Below are 20,432 nucleotides of genomic sequence, written 5' to 3'. Positions count from 1 at the left end.
GGAGTTTGTAGCTGGGGAAATTTCTGCTAATCTAATACAGGATGTCAAACAAACAGTCAGATAATTTAGCAACAGTAGAGTTGAGAGAGGCAGTGGCAAAATTGTCAATGCACAAGTGCAAACTAACAATGGTATGTCCTTGAGGGCTCATTCAGTGCAGCATTTCTATGGTTTGCAGTAGCCAACTTTGCACTGCTATAGTTCAAGCACATCCTATAAAATTGGGAATTGGAAGTTCTTATCTCAATTTTAGTTCGCATTCACCCACCTGATAGTTATTACCATAGTTATGCTGTCTTCACAGGCAACTTTGCAAAGATTTAAAATAAATGGGGTTAGGGTGTGTCATCAAATTAATTCAACTTCAAAGTTAAAAGGATGTTTTGAAAACAATGTTTGTGAACACAATCTAGATCTGGAGAGTTAATTACAGTGTTGCATTTCACCTGTACATTCAGTATTGTTTGTTATAAAGCTGAGACAATGAGGCACAGTTTACAAGTGATCTCATGTTCAAATAAAAGAGGCATAGATGCGATGGCATTAAGTTTTATTTTGCAGAGGCACTGGTTTAATCATGTTTACAAAGAAAAAGCTCAATGGGCAATGCGTATAAAGCAAGAATGATGACTCTCCAATGTTCTGCAGAGGAGCAGCATCGGGTCGATTAACTCATACTTTATCAACAGTTGAACTGTAGAATGTATTTCAAAATTCAAAAAAATAAATCACTTGTTCCTATATATACACAAGATTTACCAAACTGTGTTGAATTTTTTTCTCCCAGTTATAGTGGCTTCTTGTTGAGAAGATTAACAGATTTGCTGGGGGTGAAGACACCATATTGGTAATGACATGGACATCTCCAACAAAGGGAGAAAAAAAACTGCATATATAATAAATAAGTCTTGATTATTCAAAACAATTTGAAACTCATATGTGTTAAAAATGCACCAAGGAAATGTCAGTCATTTGGAAAGACAAGCATTTACCACGGGAACATCATGAAAGCATGAGGCATGCCTCTGGCAAATACAAAGTCAAAGGCAGAGTAAAGAACTCCCTCCTACTTCATCCAAATAATAAATTTTAATCTCCATTTGAAAAGGAGAATTCCACATTAGAGTTTTTAATATTCCAACCAGCTATCCTTCAGGTTCTTTGACCACGACTGTCAATTTGTGTTGCATTTTAGGAAATTCTTCCAAAGTGGAGTGTAAACTCATTAATTTGATTTAGGATAAAGTCAGCCATCCTCTCAGCTTGGGCTCAATGTGAACCTAACGTGGCCTCCTATAACAATACTCGTAAACTTTGTTTCCTGCAGTCTTTATTCCATTTACTTAAAATTTTTTGATTGAACACGTTTTCCAACACATGTATCACATTAAAAATTAAGGGAGTTTTAATTTTGGTGAAAATATATTCAATGGACATATTCTGTTTAGGGTCCACACAGTGTTACTTAGAAATGACTATCATTAAAATATGCATTGCTAAATTCTGATCGCAGGTGCCCTTCATCAATATTTTCCAGCAAGTTTGTCTAGTATCACATTCCTTCTATTTGCACATGCATAATACTGACATGTGCTTCACTAGTTCATGGATAAAATCTAAAGATATTGTCCTTTCTGATCAAGAATATAAATAACATTTAAATTGCAAGATTAGAATCAGTGAACACATGTTCAGGTTGGTAAAAGGAAAATTTAGGACAGCTGTCAGAATGTACTGAAGTGTAATCAATACATGGAACGGACTTCCAGATAGAGTAGTGGGCGAGGAAGCCCAGGAACTGTTCAAGAAACAATTAGGCATTGCAATCTGGAAAACTGTAGGGTCTTCCTGAAGAGCTGGCGCCGACACAATGGGCTGAATGGCCTCTTTCTGTGCCATAACTTTTCTATGGTTCGATAGGTGAAACAAGAAGCTGAATTTTTGTGGAGGTAAAGTTGATGGGCAGGTTGTTGGCAATTTCCCTCGAAATTGCTCGGTGGCAGGATGCTGCATTGTGGGGGGGGGGGGGGGGGGGATGTGAGGCCACCGGCCCGCCAGCAGCGGGTAGCCAATTACACTGCCTACTGAGGGCACTGATCAGCAGCTTACTGGAAATTTCTTGATGTCATCCAGGCCCCATGCTGAGGACGGAGCCACTTAATTTGCCCCTTCTCCAAAATCTCCCTCTGTGTCACGCCATCAGGATGTGTCATGTAATAGGGACCCAGGAACAAAAATTCTGCTCGAGATGCGCCAAATGGCATTCCTCATTTAATGATCTTGTGGATGGTTGTCAACCAGTAAACTCTGTGGTCACCAGCTGCTTTAATATAAAACGCTATTCAAATTTCTACGCTTTCCCTTTCTTCATTTTCGCAACCTTCTCTTTTCTTTTTTTGACATGTTTAGGCACTTTGTTTTTCCGTTTCTCTCGCTGGGCTTCTTTAACTATCCTTTTCTTGTCCTATAAACAGAAAAACATTCAGATATGTGTCATAAACACAGGTGAATCAATACTATTTTCACTTTTCCCTCTTGTATTCATTTCCAGGCAACTTACTCAATTTACTGCATCAAATCATTGAACAGTACAGGCAATGAAACTGACAATTTCATCTACACAAGTTACATTTTCAGGAATACAGTTTTACTGTCAAAAAAGATTGCACTAGTTATAAAAGCTAATACTCCACTAGGTCCACTATTCCTCGCAAGCAAGCAAACCTCTATCATTTTTTGCTGAGGCCTGAATTCAAAACCTACTCCCTGACGGTCCTATAATATGACCGGCCCTCTGAACACACGTAAAGGGGAAGAATCAGGCCCACCAAGCCCACCCTAACCAGTCAATGGTGCAATGTCGCATCCATCCACTCATTCTGAGCAACATCAACAAACTCAACCCCCACTTGCTCCACCAACCTGGAAATTCTTTGGCCCTGCTGGCACAAAGTCGCCTTGTTCTTTACGGATCGGGAGGAAGTTGGGTAAAATTAAGTTATTCAAAATGACTTTTTTTGCATTGTCTCTAAATCTCCCGTTAATATTATCTAGTCTCCATCACTGCAGTTCTTGCTGAGCCTTGCTTAAATCATACCCCACTTCTAACACTTGGACTAATTCCAGATTTCATCTTGACTCCCCATGGTTATCAACTAAGGTTAAAAATATAAATTGTCCAAGATTTCTAAACACTAGTTGGCACAGCTACATTGAAATTGTGCAACAGCACTAAAACCTAACTTGCTGCATTTATCAAAATAGTAAGTCGTCTCACAACATCAGGTTAAAGTCCAACAGGTTTATTTGGTAGCACAAGCTTTCAGAGCACTGCCCCTTCATCAGGTGACTCACCTGATGACTCACCTGATGAAGGGGCAGTCCTCTGAAAGCTTGTGCTACCAAATAAACCTGTTGGACTTTAGCCTGGTGTTGTGAAACTTCTTACTGTGCCACCCTAGTCCAACACCGGCATCTCCACATCATGTTTATCAAAATAATCATAGAATCCCTTCAGTGCAGGAGGCCGTTCGGCTCATCGCGTCTGCACCGACCACAATCCACCCAGGTCCTATCCCCCTAATGCCACGTGTTTATTGTGCTGGTCCCCCTGACACTATGGGGCAATTTAGCATGGCCAATCAACCTAACCCGCACATCTTTGGGCTGTGGGAGGAAACTGGAGCACCCGGAGGAAACTCACGCAGACACGGGGAGAAGGTGCAAACTCCACACAGTCACCCGAGGCCAGAATTGAACCTGGGTCACTGGCAATGTGAGGCAGCAGTGCTAACCACTGTGCCGCCCCAATCAATTCGTTGTCAGCTGAAAACCTCGATGTTAAATCACTGGCTGATTTTAAATGCCAGGACACTAAAAACTGACCAAGCTGCCCCTCAGTACATGATTTTCAAATGCAAGTTTAACCTTTTTGCTACTTTTGTCTGCCTGCTCATTTTCTTTAGGATGGATCCTTTCTCCTTCTTCAGAACCAAGCTCCGAGTCAGAGCTATCACTATCGGAATTAGATTTTTCTTCAATTTCTTCTGAATTCTCAAGAAGAGCAGGCACCTGTTATAAATAAGAAAGAATGAATTTGGATTAATAGGAAATAATACGTCATCCAGAATCCGTACGATAAATTAACAGCACAGGGCCCAATTTACTGACAGGTTCATTATTGGTGCAGTCAAGTGCAGAATTATTCATTTTCTTTGTTTTTTTTAAACAACAGGAAAGGCTAATTGGCTTAACAAGCCTAAGTATCTTGTTTCGAGAAACTGATTCAATGAGCTCAAATCCGCTTGAATTATTTATTTACTGACCTTTCTGGAAAGTTAGTCGTTCCCCAAAATGAACATTTTGCCCAGGTCAACTTTATTAATCTCCTATTTGATCTTCTCATTTCAAAATAAAATACGTTCAACTTCCACTCTCTCTCTCTCTCACACACACTCTCACTCTCTCAAAGAGAAAAAGGAAGCATTTGTCAAAGCTAGGAGGCTGGGAACACACGAAGTAAGTGTGGAATACAAGGAAAGTAGAAAGAAACTTAAGCAAGGAGTAAGGAGGGCTAAAAAGGGTCATGAAAAAAGTCATTGGCCAACAGGATTAAGGAAATTCCCAAGGCTTTTTATACATATATAAAGAGCAAGACAGTAGCCAGGGAGAGGGTCGGCCCACTCAAGGGCAGGGGATCGTTTGTAGGCTGTTATAATGTTGTAGTTCTCTAAGGTTCCGTCGTTCTTCATTAAGTTTTCAAAGTTATTTTTCTCCCTCAATTTGAACCTGGGACGGGATTCTCCGGCCATTCACGCAAGAGGGATTCTCCCGTCTCGCTGCAGTGAATGGAAATTTGGCCAAGCGCCAATGTCTCCGTCGTCTCCGGCAGCGGGATGTGAACAGCTGGAGAATTCTCAAAAAGCTGCTAGGAAGTACAAGATCCTTCACATCTGAATTTATTTGGCACAGTGAACTCGAATCTTACCTGTTGCACACCAGTTAAGTCTTTCCTCATTCCTGTCACTGTCTGGTACAGAATCTGAACAAAAACAGAAGTTCAGTTTTGCGGTTTAAAATCTATTAGTGTCAAACATTTGTAAATATCATGCTTTAATGATGGCATGCAATGTAATAAAAGATGGATATAAACAGATACATATTGAGCAATTCTACCCATGCAGCATTTTCTGAACAAAAGGTTTTGATCCATTAAACATGTCATAGTTCTCAAAGAATAGATTTTGGCACTTATAAAAGGATGAATTTTAAATAAAAAATAATTTAAATAAATAAATTTAAATAAAATTAAGTAATTTAAAATATAAACAATCAGCGCTAAAGGGAAAAATTGCACAATACCCTCTTAGTTTGGAACTATTTGAGAATAGCTCAAGACCACAAAGGCTGTTTCAACGAGACACGGAAATTCGATACTGTTGCATTTTGTTAAGTTAGAATTGAGGAAATTCAATTCTTCAGCTGGTGTTCTAAATCCTGCTTCATGCTACAGGGGTGCCTGGAGTAGGAAGGTGCCCCAAACAAAGCACCACGGTCCATATAAGAGTACACTTATGCCTCCCAATGCATAGCCTACTGATGTTTCCCGTACCATTGATTGCACATCCAGCCTCTGAAACAGAGTTCTCTTTGTTGAATTTCCCTCACTTAACCGATTCATCTCGAAAATTAACCACTGAAAGAAACAATGACCCAATTTTCCTCTCAGTAGCAAAGGAACAGCAGTTTTTCAAGTTTAAAGTGAAAACTAGAAGTGGGCATCAAAGGAGTCTGGGAAGGGTTTTTTAAGCGCGTGAAGTATAAAAGGTAGGCTGCAGTATACAGCGGGCAGCGTCGGGAGCGGGCAGTGGAGTGTGTGGGAAGCAGAGTGTGAGCTATAAGACTTTGGCTCACAGGGCTTGAGTGTGTGGGAAGCAGAGTGTGAGCTATAAGACTTTGGCTCACAGGGCTTGAGTGTGTGGGAAGCAGAGTGTGAGCTATAAGACTTTGGCTCACAGGGCTTGAGTGTGTGGGAAGCAGAGTGTGAGCTATAAGACTTTGGCTCACAGGGCTTAGGCTGAAAGGGCGAGCAGGGGTGAGTTGAATTCATTTTTGCACTTTCTACCTGGTACTGGCAAGGTATCTAGAGGGGATGGGTGTGCAGGCAGTGCAATGTTCCTCTTGCACTATGTTTGAGGTGAGGGACGACGACAGTGTCCCTACTGATTACACCTGTGGGAAGTGCACCCATCTGCAGCTCCTCCAAAACCGTGTTAGGGAACTGGAGCTGGAGTTGGATGAACTTAGGATCATCAGGGACGCAGAGATGGCCATAGACACAAGCTTTAGGAATACAGTTACTCCAAGGATTGAAAACAGATGGGTGACGGTGAGAGGGGCTGGGAGGAAGCAGTCCGTGCAGGGATCCCCGGTGGTCGTTCCCCTTAGCAACAAGTATTCCGCTTTGGATACGGTTGAGGGGGATGACATACCAGTGGGGAGCCGCAGTGAGAGGATCTCCAGCACTGTGTCCGTCTCTGTGGCTCGGGAGGGAAAGGGGGAGAGCGGGAGGGCGATAGTTATTGGGGACTCGTTAGTTAGAGGGATAGATAGGAGGTTCTGTGGCAGCAAAAGAGACTCACGGATGGTATGTTGCCTACCGGATGCCAAGGTCCGTGATGTCTCAGACCGTGTTTTCCAGATTCTGAAGGGGGAGGGGAAACAGTCACAAGTCGTGGTGCACATTGGTACCAATGACATAGGTAAGAGAAGGGACGGGGATTTAAAGCAGGAATTTCTGGAGCTGGGCTGGAAGCTGAGAGCCAAGACGAAACATGTGGTCATCTCTGGTACGTTGCCGGTACCACGTGATAGCGAGTTGAGGAACAGGGAGAGAGTGCAGTTAAATATGTGGTTGCAGGGATGGTGTAGGAGGGAGGGTTCCAGATACGTGGATAATTGGAACACGTTCTGGGGAAGGTGGGACCTGTACAAACAGGACGGGGTGCACCTGAACCAGAGGGGCACCAATATCCTCGGAGGGAAATTTGTTACGGCTCTTCAGGGGGGTTTAAACTAATTTGTCAGGGGAGTGGGAAAGGGAGTTGTAGTCCAGAAGTCAGTGAGGGTGGTGAGGTATTGGGGAAGGTATCAGGGTCAAGGGTGGGTACTGGTAGACAGGAAGGTGGGTTGAAGTGTGTCTACTTCAATGCAAGGAGCATCCGGAACAAGGTAGATGAACTTGGGGCGTGGATTGGTACTTGGGACTACGATGTTGTGGCCATTACGGAGACGTGGGTAGAACAAGGACAGGAATGGTTGTTGGACGTTCCGGGGTATAGATGTTTCAATAAGTGTAGGGAAGCTGGTAAAAGAGGTGGAGGAGTGGCATTGTTAATCAAGGATAGTTTAACGGCTGCGGAAAGGCACTTCGTGGGGGATCTGCACACTGAGGTAATATGGGCTGAAGTTAGAAATAGGAAAGGAGCGGTCACGTTGCTAGGAGTTTACTATAGGCCCCCAAATAGTAATAGAGATGTGGAGGAAGAAATTGCTAAGCAGATTATGGATATGTGTGGGGGTCACAGGGTAGTTGTCATGGGGGACTTTAACTTTCCAAATATTGATTGGAACCTTTGTAGGTCAAATAGTTTGGATGGGGCAGTTTTTGTGCAGTGTGTGCGGGAGGGTTTCCTGACACAATATGTGGATGGGCCGACTAGAGGTGAGGCCACATTGGATTTGGTACTGGGAAATGAACCGGGCCAAGTGTTAGATTTGGTTGTGGGAGAGCAATTTGGAGATAGTGACCACAATTCGGTGTCTTTTGTTATTGCAATGGAGAGGGATAGGGCCGTACGGCAGGGCAAGGTTTACAATTGGGGGAGGGGTAATTATGATGCGATTAGGCAAGAATTAGGGGGCATAAGTTGGGAACAGAAACTGTCAGAGAAAGGAACTAATGAAAAGTGGAACTTTTTCAAGGAACAAATACTGGATGTCCTTGATAGGTATGTTCCTGTCAGGCAGGAAGGAAATGGCCGAGTGAGGGAACCATGGTTCACAAAAGAGGTGGAATGTCTTGTGAAAAGGAAGAGGGAAGCTTATGTAGGGATGAGGAAACAAGGTTCAGATGGCTCGATTGAGGGTTACAAGTTAGCAAGGAATGAGCTGAAAAAGGGGCTTAGGAGAGCTAGGAGGGGACATGAGAAGTCCATGGCGGGTCGGATCAGGAAAACCCCAAGGCTTTTTACTCTTATGTGAGGAATAAAAGAATGACCAGGGTGAGGTTAGGGCCGGTCAAGGACAGTAGTGGGAACTTGTGTATGGAGTCAGTAGAGATAGGCGAGGTGATGAATGAATACTTTTCTTCAGTGTTCACCAAGGAGAAGGGCCATGTTTTTGAGGAAGAGAAGGTGTTACAGGCTAATAGGCTGGAGGAAATAGATGTTCGGAGGGAGGATGTCTTGGCAGTTTTGAATAAACTGAAGGTCGATAAGTCCCCTGGGCCTGATGAAATGTATCCTAGGATTCTGTGGGAGGCAAGGGATGAGATTGCAGAGCCTTTGGCGTTGATCTTTGGGTCCTCGCTGTCCACGGGGATGGTGCCAGAGGACTGGAGAATGGCGAATGTTGTTCCTCTGTTTAAGAAAGGGAATAGAAATGACCCTGGTAATTATAGACCGGTTAGTCTTACTTCGGTGGTTGGTAAATTGATGGAAAGGGTCCTTAGGGATGGGATTTACGACCATTTAGAAAGATGCGGATTAATCCGAGATAGTCAGCACGGATTCGTGAAGGGCAAGTCGTGCCTCACAAATTTGATAGAATTTTTTGAGGAGGTAACTAAGTGTGTTGATGAAGGTAGGGCAGTTGATGTCATATACATGGATTTTAGTAAGGCGTTTGATAAGGTCCCCCATGGTCGGCTTATGATGAAAGTGAGGAGGTGTGGGATAGAGGGAAAGTTGGCCGATTGGATAGGTAACTGGCTGTCTGACCGAAGACAGAGGGTGGTGGTCGATGGAAAATTTTCGGATTGGAGGCAGGTTGCTAGCGGTGTGCCGCAGGGATCAGTGCTTGGTCCTCTGCTCTTTGTGATTTTTATTAATGACTTAGAGGAGGGGGCTGAAGGGTGGATCAGTAAATTTGCTGATGACACCAAGATTGGTGGAGTAGTGGATGAGGTGGAGGGCTGTTGTAGGCTGCAAAGAGACATAGATAGGATGCAAAGCTGGGCTGAAAAATGGCAAATGGAGTTTAACCCTGATAAATGTGAGGTGATTCATTTTGGTAGGACAAATTTAAATGTGGATTACAGGGTCAAAGGTAGGGTTCTGAAGACTGTGGAGGAACAGAGAGATCTTGGGGTCCATATCCACAGATCTCTAAAGGTTGCCAGTCAAGTGGATAGAGCTGTGAAGAAGGCCTATAGTGTGTTAGCTTTTATTAACAGGGGGTTGGAGTTTAAGAGCCGTGGGGTTATGCTGCAACTGTACAGGACCTTGGTGAGACCACATTTGGAATATTGTGTGCAGTTCTGGTCACCTCACTATAAGAAGGATGTGGAAGCGCTGGAAAGAGTGCAGAGGAGATTTACCAGGATGCTGCCTGGTTTGGAGGGTAGGTCATATGAGGAAAGGTTGAGGGAGCTAGGGCTGTTCTCTCTGGAGCGGAGGAGGCTGAGGGGAGACTTAATAGAGGTGTATAAAATGATGAAGGGGATAGATAGAGTGAACGTTCAAAGACTATTTCCTCGGGTGGATGGAGCTATTACAAGGGGGCATAACTATAGGGTTCGTGGTGGGAGATACAGGACGGATATCAGAGGTAGGTTCTTTACGCAGAGAGTGGTTGGGGTGTGGAATGGACTGCCTGCAGTGATAGTGGAGTCAGACACTTTAGAAACATTTAAGCGGTTATTGGATAGGCACATGGAGCACACCAGGATGATAGGGAGTGGGATAGCTTGATCTTGGTTTCAGATAAAGCTCGGCACAACATCGTGGGCCGAAGGGCCTGTTCTGTGCTGTACTGTTCTATGTTCTATGAACAGTAGCTGCTGTTCCCCGCAAGTGCAGTTGCCCACAGACCCTTTGCGGACTTCTCATCAGCTACCTCTATTAATCCAGTGCCTGATGCAATGTAGCGCACTCTACTGGGAATCGGTGGCATTTATGAACAGAACAAGCAAAGAGAGGTTACCCTCACTGAGATATAGACTGCACACCAGGAAATTAAAAAAGTTTATTTATTATCGTCACGAGTAGGCTTACATTAACACTGCAATGAAGTTACTGTAAAATCCCCATGTCACCTGTTTGGGTACACTGAGGGAGAATTTAGCATGACCCATGCACCTAATCAGCACGTCCTTCGGACTGTGGGAGGAAACCGGAGCACCTGGAGATAATCCACGCTGACACAGAGAGAACGTGCAAACTCCACATAGACAGCGACCCAAGCTGGGAATCGAACCCAGGTCCCTGACACTGAGGCAGCAGTGCTAACCACTGTGCCACCTGGAAATATACAGTAAATTTATATTTAAATTATTACACAGGAAGTGAAATTAAAGATTGGCAATAGCGGTGGGATTACATGTGAGAGATAGAGAAAAGCAGAAGTTAAAAAGTTGCAACATTAATTTTCTTCTGAAGGAAAGGAGTTCCACATATTTAAATAGTTTTTCCAGTGATGCACAGGAAAACGTTGGACAGTATTTATCACTCAATACTCTGAAAAATTTCCTTACTCCTAAATATACAAGCTCCATTTTTTTTAAAAAGAGCTGGCACAGTGGTTAGCACCACTGCCTCACAGCGCCAGGGACCTGGGTTCAATTCCGCCCTTGGGTGACTGTGTGTGTGGAGTTTGTACGTTCTCCCCATGTCAGCATGGGTTTCCTCCGGGTGCTCCGGTTTCCTCCCACAGTCCAAAGATGCACGGGTTAGGTGGATTGGCCGTGCTAAATTGTCCCTTAGTCTCCCAGGATGTGTAGGTTGGATGAATTAGCCATGGTAAATGTGTGGGGTTACAGGGATAGGACGGGGCAGAGGGCCTGGATAAGATAGTCTGTCAGAGAGATGATGCAGACTCAATGGGCCAAATGGCACTGTAGGGATTCTATGATTCTTTCATTTGTATAAAACCTGTCTTTTGTGTGGAACTAGTGGGTAAGTAATACAAGTTCACGCCGTTAGTGATTTAAATGCCAAGTCTGGCGGCGAGTACTGTAACAGTGAATCCTATGGAGGAGCAGGGCATCTCTGCCAACAACCTCTGGATATCTGCATTTAACCGTGCACGTGTGGACAGTCAAAATTGTCAGATAGTCTCACTGTTATTATTACAGAAAGAGCCGGGCCAATGAAATGACACTCTCAGCTAATTGCCCTTCGAGGATTGGGCAATAAATGCTGACCTAGCCTGCGACATCCACATCCCATGAATGAATTTTAAAAAGTAAAACAAAGACCAGCCGGACGAGTGAAAATAACAATTTTTGTTAGAAGAACAGTTTCAGTTAGGAAAATGGATAATTAATTGATAAAAATAATAGGAAGATTTTCACATATGGACAACGATAAGGCCAATGCCTTTTCCAGGAACGTTCTTTTCATTAGCAGCAAATCTTTAGAATAATTTCACACTAAACTCAATCTTCTTTTTCTAAAGTAGATCGTATGGATAACCACTTACATTATCATGCTGTTTTTCTGTGGTCACATCTTCTTTCCTGAGCTGCATCATTATTTCAACATCTCGTTCATAATGTTCCACTTCATTCAGCGTCCTGGGAATGTAGGCTCTTTTGAACACCTACAGAAAGATTAATAAATGTATTTTAAAATAATATTAATCAATGGCCAGACTGGACAAGAATTGTCCAACACAATTCAATATCAAATTAATACTGTCTTGGTGTCAAAGTGCACTCTTCTACCTCTCCTTATTCCACCCAAGATTATAATTGTTAGAAAAAATATTTAACCCAGAAAAAAAAATATTGAGGATTACATTCAATGCCTTTTTTAAAAAAGTATGTTAATTTTATCGATTATATATTCCACACCTTCCTAATTTTATTTTACACAAAATTATTTCAGTGACAGTTTGGTCAGGAGATGGTACTTTCAGCTCCGAGTCAGAAAGTTGCAGTCTTAAGGCTCACTTCAGGACTTGTAATGTTGGCTGGCGCTTTATTAAAGACAGAAATTTTAAACTGAGGCACCAGCTGAAATGCAAGCTCCCATGCACAGTAACAAAAAAGCAGGGAATCTTTCAGTGTTCTGAACAACACCATGGGAAATTGGTATTTTGCAACAAATGCAGATTATGAGATCCTGCTGTGCGCAACCTGGCTGCTTAAAAAAAAAAAATTCTTTCATGAGACACCAGAATTTGTTATAGATTAAAAATCTATGAGGACCGTTGCCATCAAAGAAGTGTTTGGCTCCAAGTTTCTTTAATCCAAAATCTGTTAGTAACTGTTGGTAGAATACACTGTAAAGGTATTCTTTTGTTTTAAGTATCATTTTATTTTTCTTTTAATAAAATGTTGAACCTTAATATTTAAAATCACCACAAGTGGCCTGAGAGTTACTTATCTTGAGTTCAGATAACTCCTCGTTATACATAAATTGCAAATCGTTGTGGCAGCTGACTCAAGTTTCCCTATGGGATTTGGGCAGTCTGGTACTTACCAACTGCTGTCCCATAACAGTAGGCACATGTTGTGCCCAAGGGGAACCATAGTGTCACTGGAAATATGTTAAAAGTCTCTGCATGAAAAATGTCAAAATACAGGCAACAAAATTCCAATAGAAGACACTTACCTCTTCATCTACTTTGTCCTGGTTGGATCGTTCTTCTTCTGTTCTTTCTGCAGCTACTTCCATTGCCTAATTAACATAAATGCAACAGTGGCATTGATAGAGGTAGACAATAATCTTTTACTTTCATTTCAGTTCTTGGAAAACTTTTGCAACTCCTCCCTTTGTTCAGTAAAGTTACTCAAGACCGGAAGGATTTTACACCAACAGTTATTCAAAAGTTTCACATTTGTAAACTTGACGGCGACAGGTGTGAGAGGGGAGGGGAGTGAGCAATTAGAGGAGGGGTCACCTGTGGTTGTCCCACTCCAAAACAAGTATATTGTTTTGGATAGTGTGGGGGAGGATGACTCTCCAGGGGTAAGCCACAGTGACCAGGCCACTGGCACACAGTCAGGCTCTGTGGCCCGGAAAGGGAAGAGAGGGGTTAGGAGAGCAATAGTGGTGGGGGATGCGTCGGTTAGGGGCATGGACAGGCGATTCTGTGGGTGCGAACGGGACTCCAGGATGGTAGTCTGCCTACCTGGTGCTGGGGTCATGGATGTCTCCGAGCGGATAGGAGGCATATTAAAAGGGGAAGATAAAGAAACGGATGTCATTGTACACATTGGTGCAAATGACGTAGATAGGAAGAGCAGGGGGATCCTACGAGAGCAATTCAGGGAGTTGGGAAATAGGCTAAAAAGTAGGGCCTCCAAGGGTGGCCATCTCTGGGCTGCTCCCAATGCCTCGTGCCAGTGAGGCTAAGAATAGGGAGTTAGTACAATTGAATGCTTTGCTAAAGGACTGGTCCAGGAGGGAGGGCTTCATTTTCCTAGATCAATGGGAAGTTTTCAGGAGAGGATGGCACCTGTACAAGAAGGACGGGTCACAACTAAGCTGGAAGGGCACGAATATCCTGGCTGAGAGTTTTGCTAGTGCAGTTCGGGGGGTTTAAACTAGTATGGCAAGGGGGAGGGGATCAAAATATTAGGTCTACAAGTGTAGAGGCTGGGGACGAGCTTGGGGCTGGGACAAGGCTGGCAAAGAAGAAGAGCACTCTGGGGGAGGATGACCTCACTGGGCCTGGAGGTCTGGAGTGCTTATACTTCAATGCAAGGAGCGTAGCAGGTAAGACAGATGAACTTAGGGCCTTAATGCTCACGAGGAATTTGGATGTGGTTGCGGTGACGGAGACTTGGTTGAAAGAGGGACAGGACTGGCAGCTGAATATGCCGGGGTACAAGTGTTTTAGGCGAGACAGAGGAGGGGCCAAAAGAGGTGGGGGAGTAGCAGTATTAGTTGGAGAGCATATTACAGCGGTGCAGAGGGAGGACAATTCAGAGGGGTCGTGTAATGAGTCACTCTGGGTGGAGCTTAGAAACAGGAAGGGCGCAGTCACTATGTTGGGGGTGTACTACAGGCCCCCCAACACCCCAAGGGAAGTGGAAGAACGGATATGTCAGGAGATACTGGATAGGTGCAGGAAAAATAGGGTTGTTGTAGCGGGAGACTTCAATTTCCCTGGTATAGACTGGAAATCGCTGAGAGCAGGGACTCTGAATGGGAAGGAATTTGTAAAATGCGTATAGGAGGGTTCTTTGGAACAATATGTAGATAGCCCGACTAGAGAGGGGGCTATACTGGACCTCGTACTGGGGAATGAGCCCGGTCAGGTCTTCAAAGTTTCGGTAGGGGAACATGTGGCAAATAGTGACCACAATTCTGTTAGCTTTAGGATAGTGATGGAAAAGGATGAGTGGTGTCCCAAGGGTAAGGTGTTGGATTGGGGGAAGGCTAACTTTAGTGGGATTAGGCAGAAATTGGCAGCTCTTGATTGGGAGAGGCTGTTTGAGGGTAAATCCACATCTGGCATGTGGGAGTCTTTTAAGGAACAGTTGTTAGGGCTACAGGACAGGCATGTGCCTGTTAAAAAGGATAGGAAGGGTAGGATTCGAGAACCATGGATAACCAGGGAAATTGAGGGACTGGTCAAAAAGAAAAGAGAGGCATATGGTAGGTCCAGGCAGCTAAAAACGGAGGGAGCTCTGGAGGAGTACAAAGAAAGTAGGAAAGAACTCAAACGGGGAATTAGAAGAGCAAAAAGGGGTCACGAAATGTTCTTGGCAGACAGGATTAAGGAGAATCCCAAGGCATTTTATTCATACGTTAGGAACAAAAGGGTTGTCAGGGAAAAAATCGGACCTCTCAGGGACAAAAGTGGGGAATTATGCTTGGAGCCCAAAGAAGTAGGGGAGATCCTAAATGAATACTTTGCGTCGGTATTCACAATGGAAAGGGATGTGTTGACCTGGGAGTGTCTCGGAGGGGAGTGTTGAACCGTTGGAGAAAATCTCCATTACAAAGGAGGAAGTGTTAGGTTTGTTAGAGAATTTAAAGACTGACAAATCCCCAGGGCCTGCTGGAATCTATCCAAGGCTGCTCAGGGAGACGAGAGATGAAATCGCTGGGCCTCTGATGCAAATCTTTGTCTCATCACTGGACGCAGGTGAGGTCCCAGAGGATTGGAGGATAGCTAATGTGGTCCCGTTATTTAAGAAGGGTAGGAAGGATAACCCGGGTAATTATAGGTCGGTGAGCTTGACGTCCGTGGTGGGGAAGTTGTTGGAGAAGATTCTTAGAGATAGGATGTATGCGCATTTAGAAAGGAATAAACTCATTAACGATAGTCAGCATGGTTTTGTGAGAGGGAGGTCATGCCTCACTAACCTGGTGGAGCTTTTTGAAGAAGTGACCAAAATGGTTGACGAGGGAAGGGCCGTGGATGTCGTCTATATGGACTTTAGTAAAGCATTTGACAAAGTCCCTCATGGTAGGCTGGTGAAAAAGGTTGGATCTCATGGGATAAAGGGGGAGGTGGCTAGATGGGTGGAGAACTGGCTTGGTCACAGAAGACAGAGGGTGGTAGTGGAAGGGTCTTTTTCCGGCTGGAGGCCTGTGACTAGTGGTGTTCCGCAGGGCTCTGTATTGGGACCTCTGCTGTTTGTGATTTATATAAATGATCTGGAGGAAGGTGTAACTGGGGTGATCAGTAAGTTTGCGGACGACACAAAATTGGCAGGACTTGCAGATAGTGAGGAGCATTGTCAGAAGCTACAGAAGGATATAGATAGGCTGGAAATTTGGGCAAAGAAATGGCAAATGGAGTTCAATCCTGATAAATGCAAAGTGATGCATTTTGGTAGAAATAATGTAGGGAGGAGCTATATGATAAATCATAGAAACCCTACAGTGCAGAAGGAGGCCATTCGGCCCATCGAGTCTGCACCGATCACAATCCCACCCAGGCCCTACCCCCACATATTTACCCACTAATCCCTCTAACCTACACATCCCAGGACTCTAAGGGGCAATTTTTAACCTGGCCAATCAACCTAACCCGCACATCTTTGGACTGTGGGAGGAAACCGGAGCACCCGGAGGAAGCCCACGCAGACACGAGGAGAATGTGCAAACTCCACACAGTCAGTGACCCGAGCCGGGAATCGAACCCGGGACCCTGAAGCTGTGAAGCAGCAGTGCTAACCACTGTGCTACCGTGCCCCCCACGCCAGAACCATAAAGGGTGTAGATACGCAGAGGGACCTGGGTGTGCAAGTCCACAGATCCTTGAAAGTGACGTCACAGGTGGAGAAGGTGGTGAAGAAGGCATATGGTATGCTTGCCTTTATAGGACGGGGCATAGAGTATAAAAGTTGGGGTCTGATGTTGCAGATGTATAGAACATTGGTTCGGCCGCATCTGGAATACTGCGTCCAGTTCTGGTCGCCACACTACCAGAAGGACGTGGAGGCTTTGGAGAGAGTACAGAGGAGGTTTACCAGGATGTTACCTGGTATGGAGGGGCTTAGTTATGAGGAGAGATTGGGTAAACTGGGGTTGTTCTCCCTGGAAAGACGGAGGATGAGGGGAGACTTAATAGAGGTGTATAAAATTATGAAAGGCATAGATAGGGTGAACGGTGGGAAGCTTTTCCCCAGGTCGGTGGTGACGTTCACGAGGGGTCATAGGTTCAAGGTGAAGGGGGGGAGGTTTAACACAGATATCAGACAGACATATTTTACACAGAGGGTGGTGGGGGCCTGGAATGCGCTGCCAGGCAAGGTGGTGGAGGCGGACACACTGGGAACGTTTAAGACTTATCTAGACAGCCATATGAACGGAGTGGGAATGGAGGGATACAAAAGAATGGTCTAGTTTGGACCAGGGAGCGGCGCGGGCTTGGAGGGCCGAAGGGCCTGTTCCTGTGCTGTATTGTTCTTTGTTTGTTCTTTGTAATCAGTTCTACTTTTTTGAAAAGGTGGAGAGAAAAATGCCATTGGTCACAAGAGATGACACCCGATTCAAAGATACAAAGTTATGAAATGTATTAAATAGTGAGGGCATTGATTGGCTGATGAATAGGCACTCAAATGGCAGATGAATACAGAGAAGTGGGAAGTGGCACATCCTGGAAAGCGAAATGGTGATAGGCAATAAAAACTAAATAGTAATTTTACAAGGGATAGAGGAACAAAACGTTAAGGTGGCAGGATTCTTGGCTCTATAAATAAAGGGACGACTCATGAAAGCAAAGAAGTTTTGTTAAATCACAGGTTATTCACTTTAATAATCAATGCTTAGCTATATTAGTATGAAGGCTCACAATGGCAGGTTAAAAATCCAACAGGTTTATTTTGAATCACAAGCTTTCAGAGCACTGCTCCTTCATCAGGTGAGTTGATGAAGGAGCAGCGCTCCGAAAGCTCGTGATTCCAATTAAATCATTTGATCTTTAACCTGGTGTTGTGAGACTTCGTACTGTGCCCACCCCAGTCTAACACCAGCATCTTCACATCATAGCTATATTAGTGTATCCATTTCATCAAGATGGAGAGTGGCACAATTGATTCTGAGACTTCGGTCCTGAATCTAAATAAAGGAAACTATGATGGTATGAGTTGGCTATGATGGCTTGGGGAACAGGGTTGACAGTGGATAGGCAACGGCAAGCATCCAAATAGTGCATGGGTGAACTGCAACAACTGTTCATTCCTGTCTGGTGCAAAACTAAAACTGGAAAGGCCACGGCTTTTCAATTTTAGGCACTTTTAGTGCGCAAGAATTTAATTGCAACACGACTATAATTACCCCTAATTATAGAGAAAATGGATCAAAAATTGGCAGAGTTTCCACTAACAATATAGGAACTCCTTGACGTACTTAATGGGTGAACCATGTGGTACCTACTTCTGCAATCAATTTACATTTTATGAAAGTGCAGGTATATAAAGTCCTACCTTCTGAAGGTAAGCATCAAGATTATCTTCCATAATTGAAGGGTCTGTGACAAATTCAAAAAGTTCTCGCACAGTCATCACAGCAACATCATGTTTACGGAAAAATTCTATCAAGAAAAAGGACATAATAATTAACTACATTTCAATATTAATGGAAGACACAAAATTCTTTAAATTCCGTAAAATCCGAGCATGTAAATCCAAAACCTTCTACAAATCTAGGTGGTCTGCTTTAAATGTTAAATTAGGTGGTAGTTTGCTTTTCTAACGCTCAAAACGTTTAGTTGGTTACATTAGCTATTTTATGTACATTCAATGCTTAACCTACTTAAATATGACAGATTTACTATATAACTATTGATCATTTTCACTGGTTTAGCAAGGAAAAGATCTGAGCAAAAACTAAAATAATTGTTGTTTTTGACTCACCATTAATGTTGAGACAGTCTTTTCGGAGAAACTCCAAGGCACAAGGGTGATCGTGCTCCACCGACTGTGATACATCAATTATATAAATTCCCCCATTGTGGTACCTGCAGGATACCAGAAAAATAAAGTGCATACCAATCACCTCCTTCTTCAAAGTCTTGGCTTTGACTTAAATTCCAAAACCCGGAGCTTGATCTCACTCAGCTGACAATAATTCCTGCACCACACCGTCCTGTGGGACAGGATGTGCAATAAATGGGACCGAGGTGCCCTACCATGCCTCTACTTATTAGACTAACTAAACTTAACAGAAATAAGCTGAAGGATGCAAGACTTATTTTAAGAAAGCTTATTGATTTAAATAGTAAATTAGCTTCTTTATTCTGAGCTTGACACACCTCCCTAGCTTAAAGAGCAAAAGTACAACTGCAAAACTCACCAGCTAATCAATCACCTACCTGCTCTCCTGTGATCCCACTTCTTGATTTTAATTGTTAATTTTGAAGGTCCTGGTTCTCCCACAAATCTGTTCCAAGGCCTGGATCTATATCCAGCCATTTCTTTGACTCTAAATTCTGTGATTTACCCCCATCATAGTTGAATTTCATTACAGTTGATGGACTAAATTAAGGTGTGCAGGTTAGGCTGATAAGACCATGCTAAATTGCGCTTTAGTGTCAGGGAGATTAGCAGGATAAATACATAGGGCATGGGTGGGATTGTCATCAGTGCAGGCTCAATCGGCCAAATGGTCTCCTTCTGCACTGTAGGCGTTCTATCATTTTATGATCTACACCTCCTCCTTTAGTTGTGTGACAATTTTTGACTGATTACACTTTTGTGAAATGCCTGGCTACATTTTCCTAAATGAAAACAGCAATATAAATGCAAGTACTTGCTGCTTCAGTTATTATACATGCCAAAACATTGTTGTAACTTTGGGTGTAAAGGAATGCAGAATTACATACAATATGTAACAAATGTTATAATAAACAGTAACCTGATAACAATGCACAGTAAATAAAGTGTTCTTAACATAGAAAACTGCCCAAGTTTGGGCAGGGCATAGGGGGAAGTCTGAGGGGAGAAATTATAAAGGAACAAATGCATTAGAAACTCTAACCACTGTCACGATTCAATAGACAGACAGACATCAGGACACGACTTACAGTATGTTAAATTCACTGAGATCCGCGTGAACCAGTCTGGCATCCTTATACATTCTTCGCATGTACTGAATCACAAGGAGGTATAGCTCACAGGCCTTGGATTCAGATAAGTGAGCATTCTTCAACAGTGGAGCTGGCCTAAAGAACAAAAGGGAAGTCAGTTAAAGCACTGGCTATTAATTGGAGCTGAAAGAATTCAAGTCTTTGATCATTGCTTTTTAAACTCCAAGTAGAAATTTGTAGTTTTAAAGTGAGATCTTGGTGTACAGATTGCAGTGAACCTACAACTTTTTTTTCTCTAATACAGCTACTTAAATATAGATATATACCTGTACAAAATTTCTAAAACTCCTTCTTTAAAATAGGTTGCTTACAAGAAATGAAAGAAAAATGTATTTGATTTTCCCATATAGACAATAAAAGTAAGGGAAGTCAGGTTGTGCATCCAACACAAGGCGGGTATATGTGACATGATCAACAGGAAAAATATTAGATTAAGAGCTCATTTGAATTATTTTCAAATATGCATAAATATGCAATGTTTATAATTAGGCTTAATTTGTGAGATTTTGATTATGTTTTAATATGTCTTTCACACTAAAGGTTTACTCTGCAATTCTACAACATGTTTATTTTACATTTTAAAGGAGGTTATGACACACAAGTTGAAGCCAGTTAATGTTTAACTTACAGAAAAAATATTTTGACAAAATATTCTCAAC

The 20,432-nt window shown here is 43.2% G+C and overlaps 1 protein-coding gene across 1 annotated transcript in view; it reads right to left on the bottom strand.

Annotated features, from left to right (window-relative positions):
- Positions 1-537: 537 nt before the first annotated feature.
- riok1 (RIO kinase 1 (yeast)) overlaps positions 538-20,432 on the bottom strand; it is a 41,227-nt gene continuing 21,332 nt past the window's right edge. Inside the window, exons 10-17 of the mRNA XM_078216804.1 lie at positions 19,711-19,848; positions 18,542-18,645; positions 18,113-18,219; positions 12,837-12,902; positions 11,701-11,820; positions 4,988-5,041; positions 3,928-4,071; positions 538-2,464 (exon numbers count right to left, since the gene is read on the bottom strand). Coding sequence (XP_078072930.1) covers positions 2,351-2,464; positions 3,928-4,071; positions 4,988-5,041; positions 11,701-11,820; positions 12,837-12,902; positions 18,113-18,219; positions 18,542-18,645; positions 19,711-19,848 — 847 coding nt within the window. The 3' untranslated portion in view covers positions 538-2,350. The remainder of the gene's footprint in view (positions 2,465-3,927; positions 4,072-4,987; positions 5,042-11,700; positions 11,821-12,836; positions 12,903-18,112; positions 18,220-18,541; positions 18,646-19,710; positions 19,849-20,432) is intronic.

This window comes from Mustelus asterias, chromosome 7 (assembly GCF_964213995.1).
Source record: "Mustelus asterias chromosome 7, sMusAst1.hap1.1, whole genome shotgun sequence".
In the NCBI taxonomy this organism is placed as follows: Eukaryota; Metazoa; Chordata; class Chondrichthyes; order Carcharhiniformes; family Triakidae; genus Mustelus; species Mustelus asterias.
This window is presented reverse-complemented; position numbering and strand designations above follow the sequence as displayed.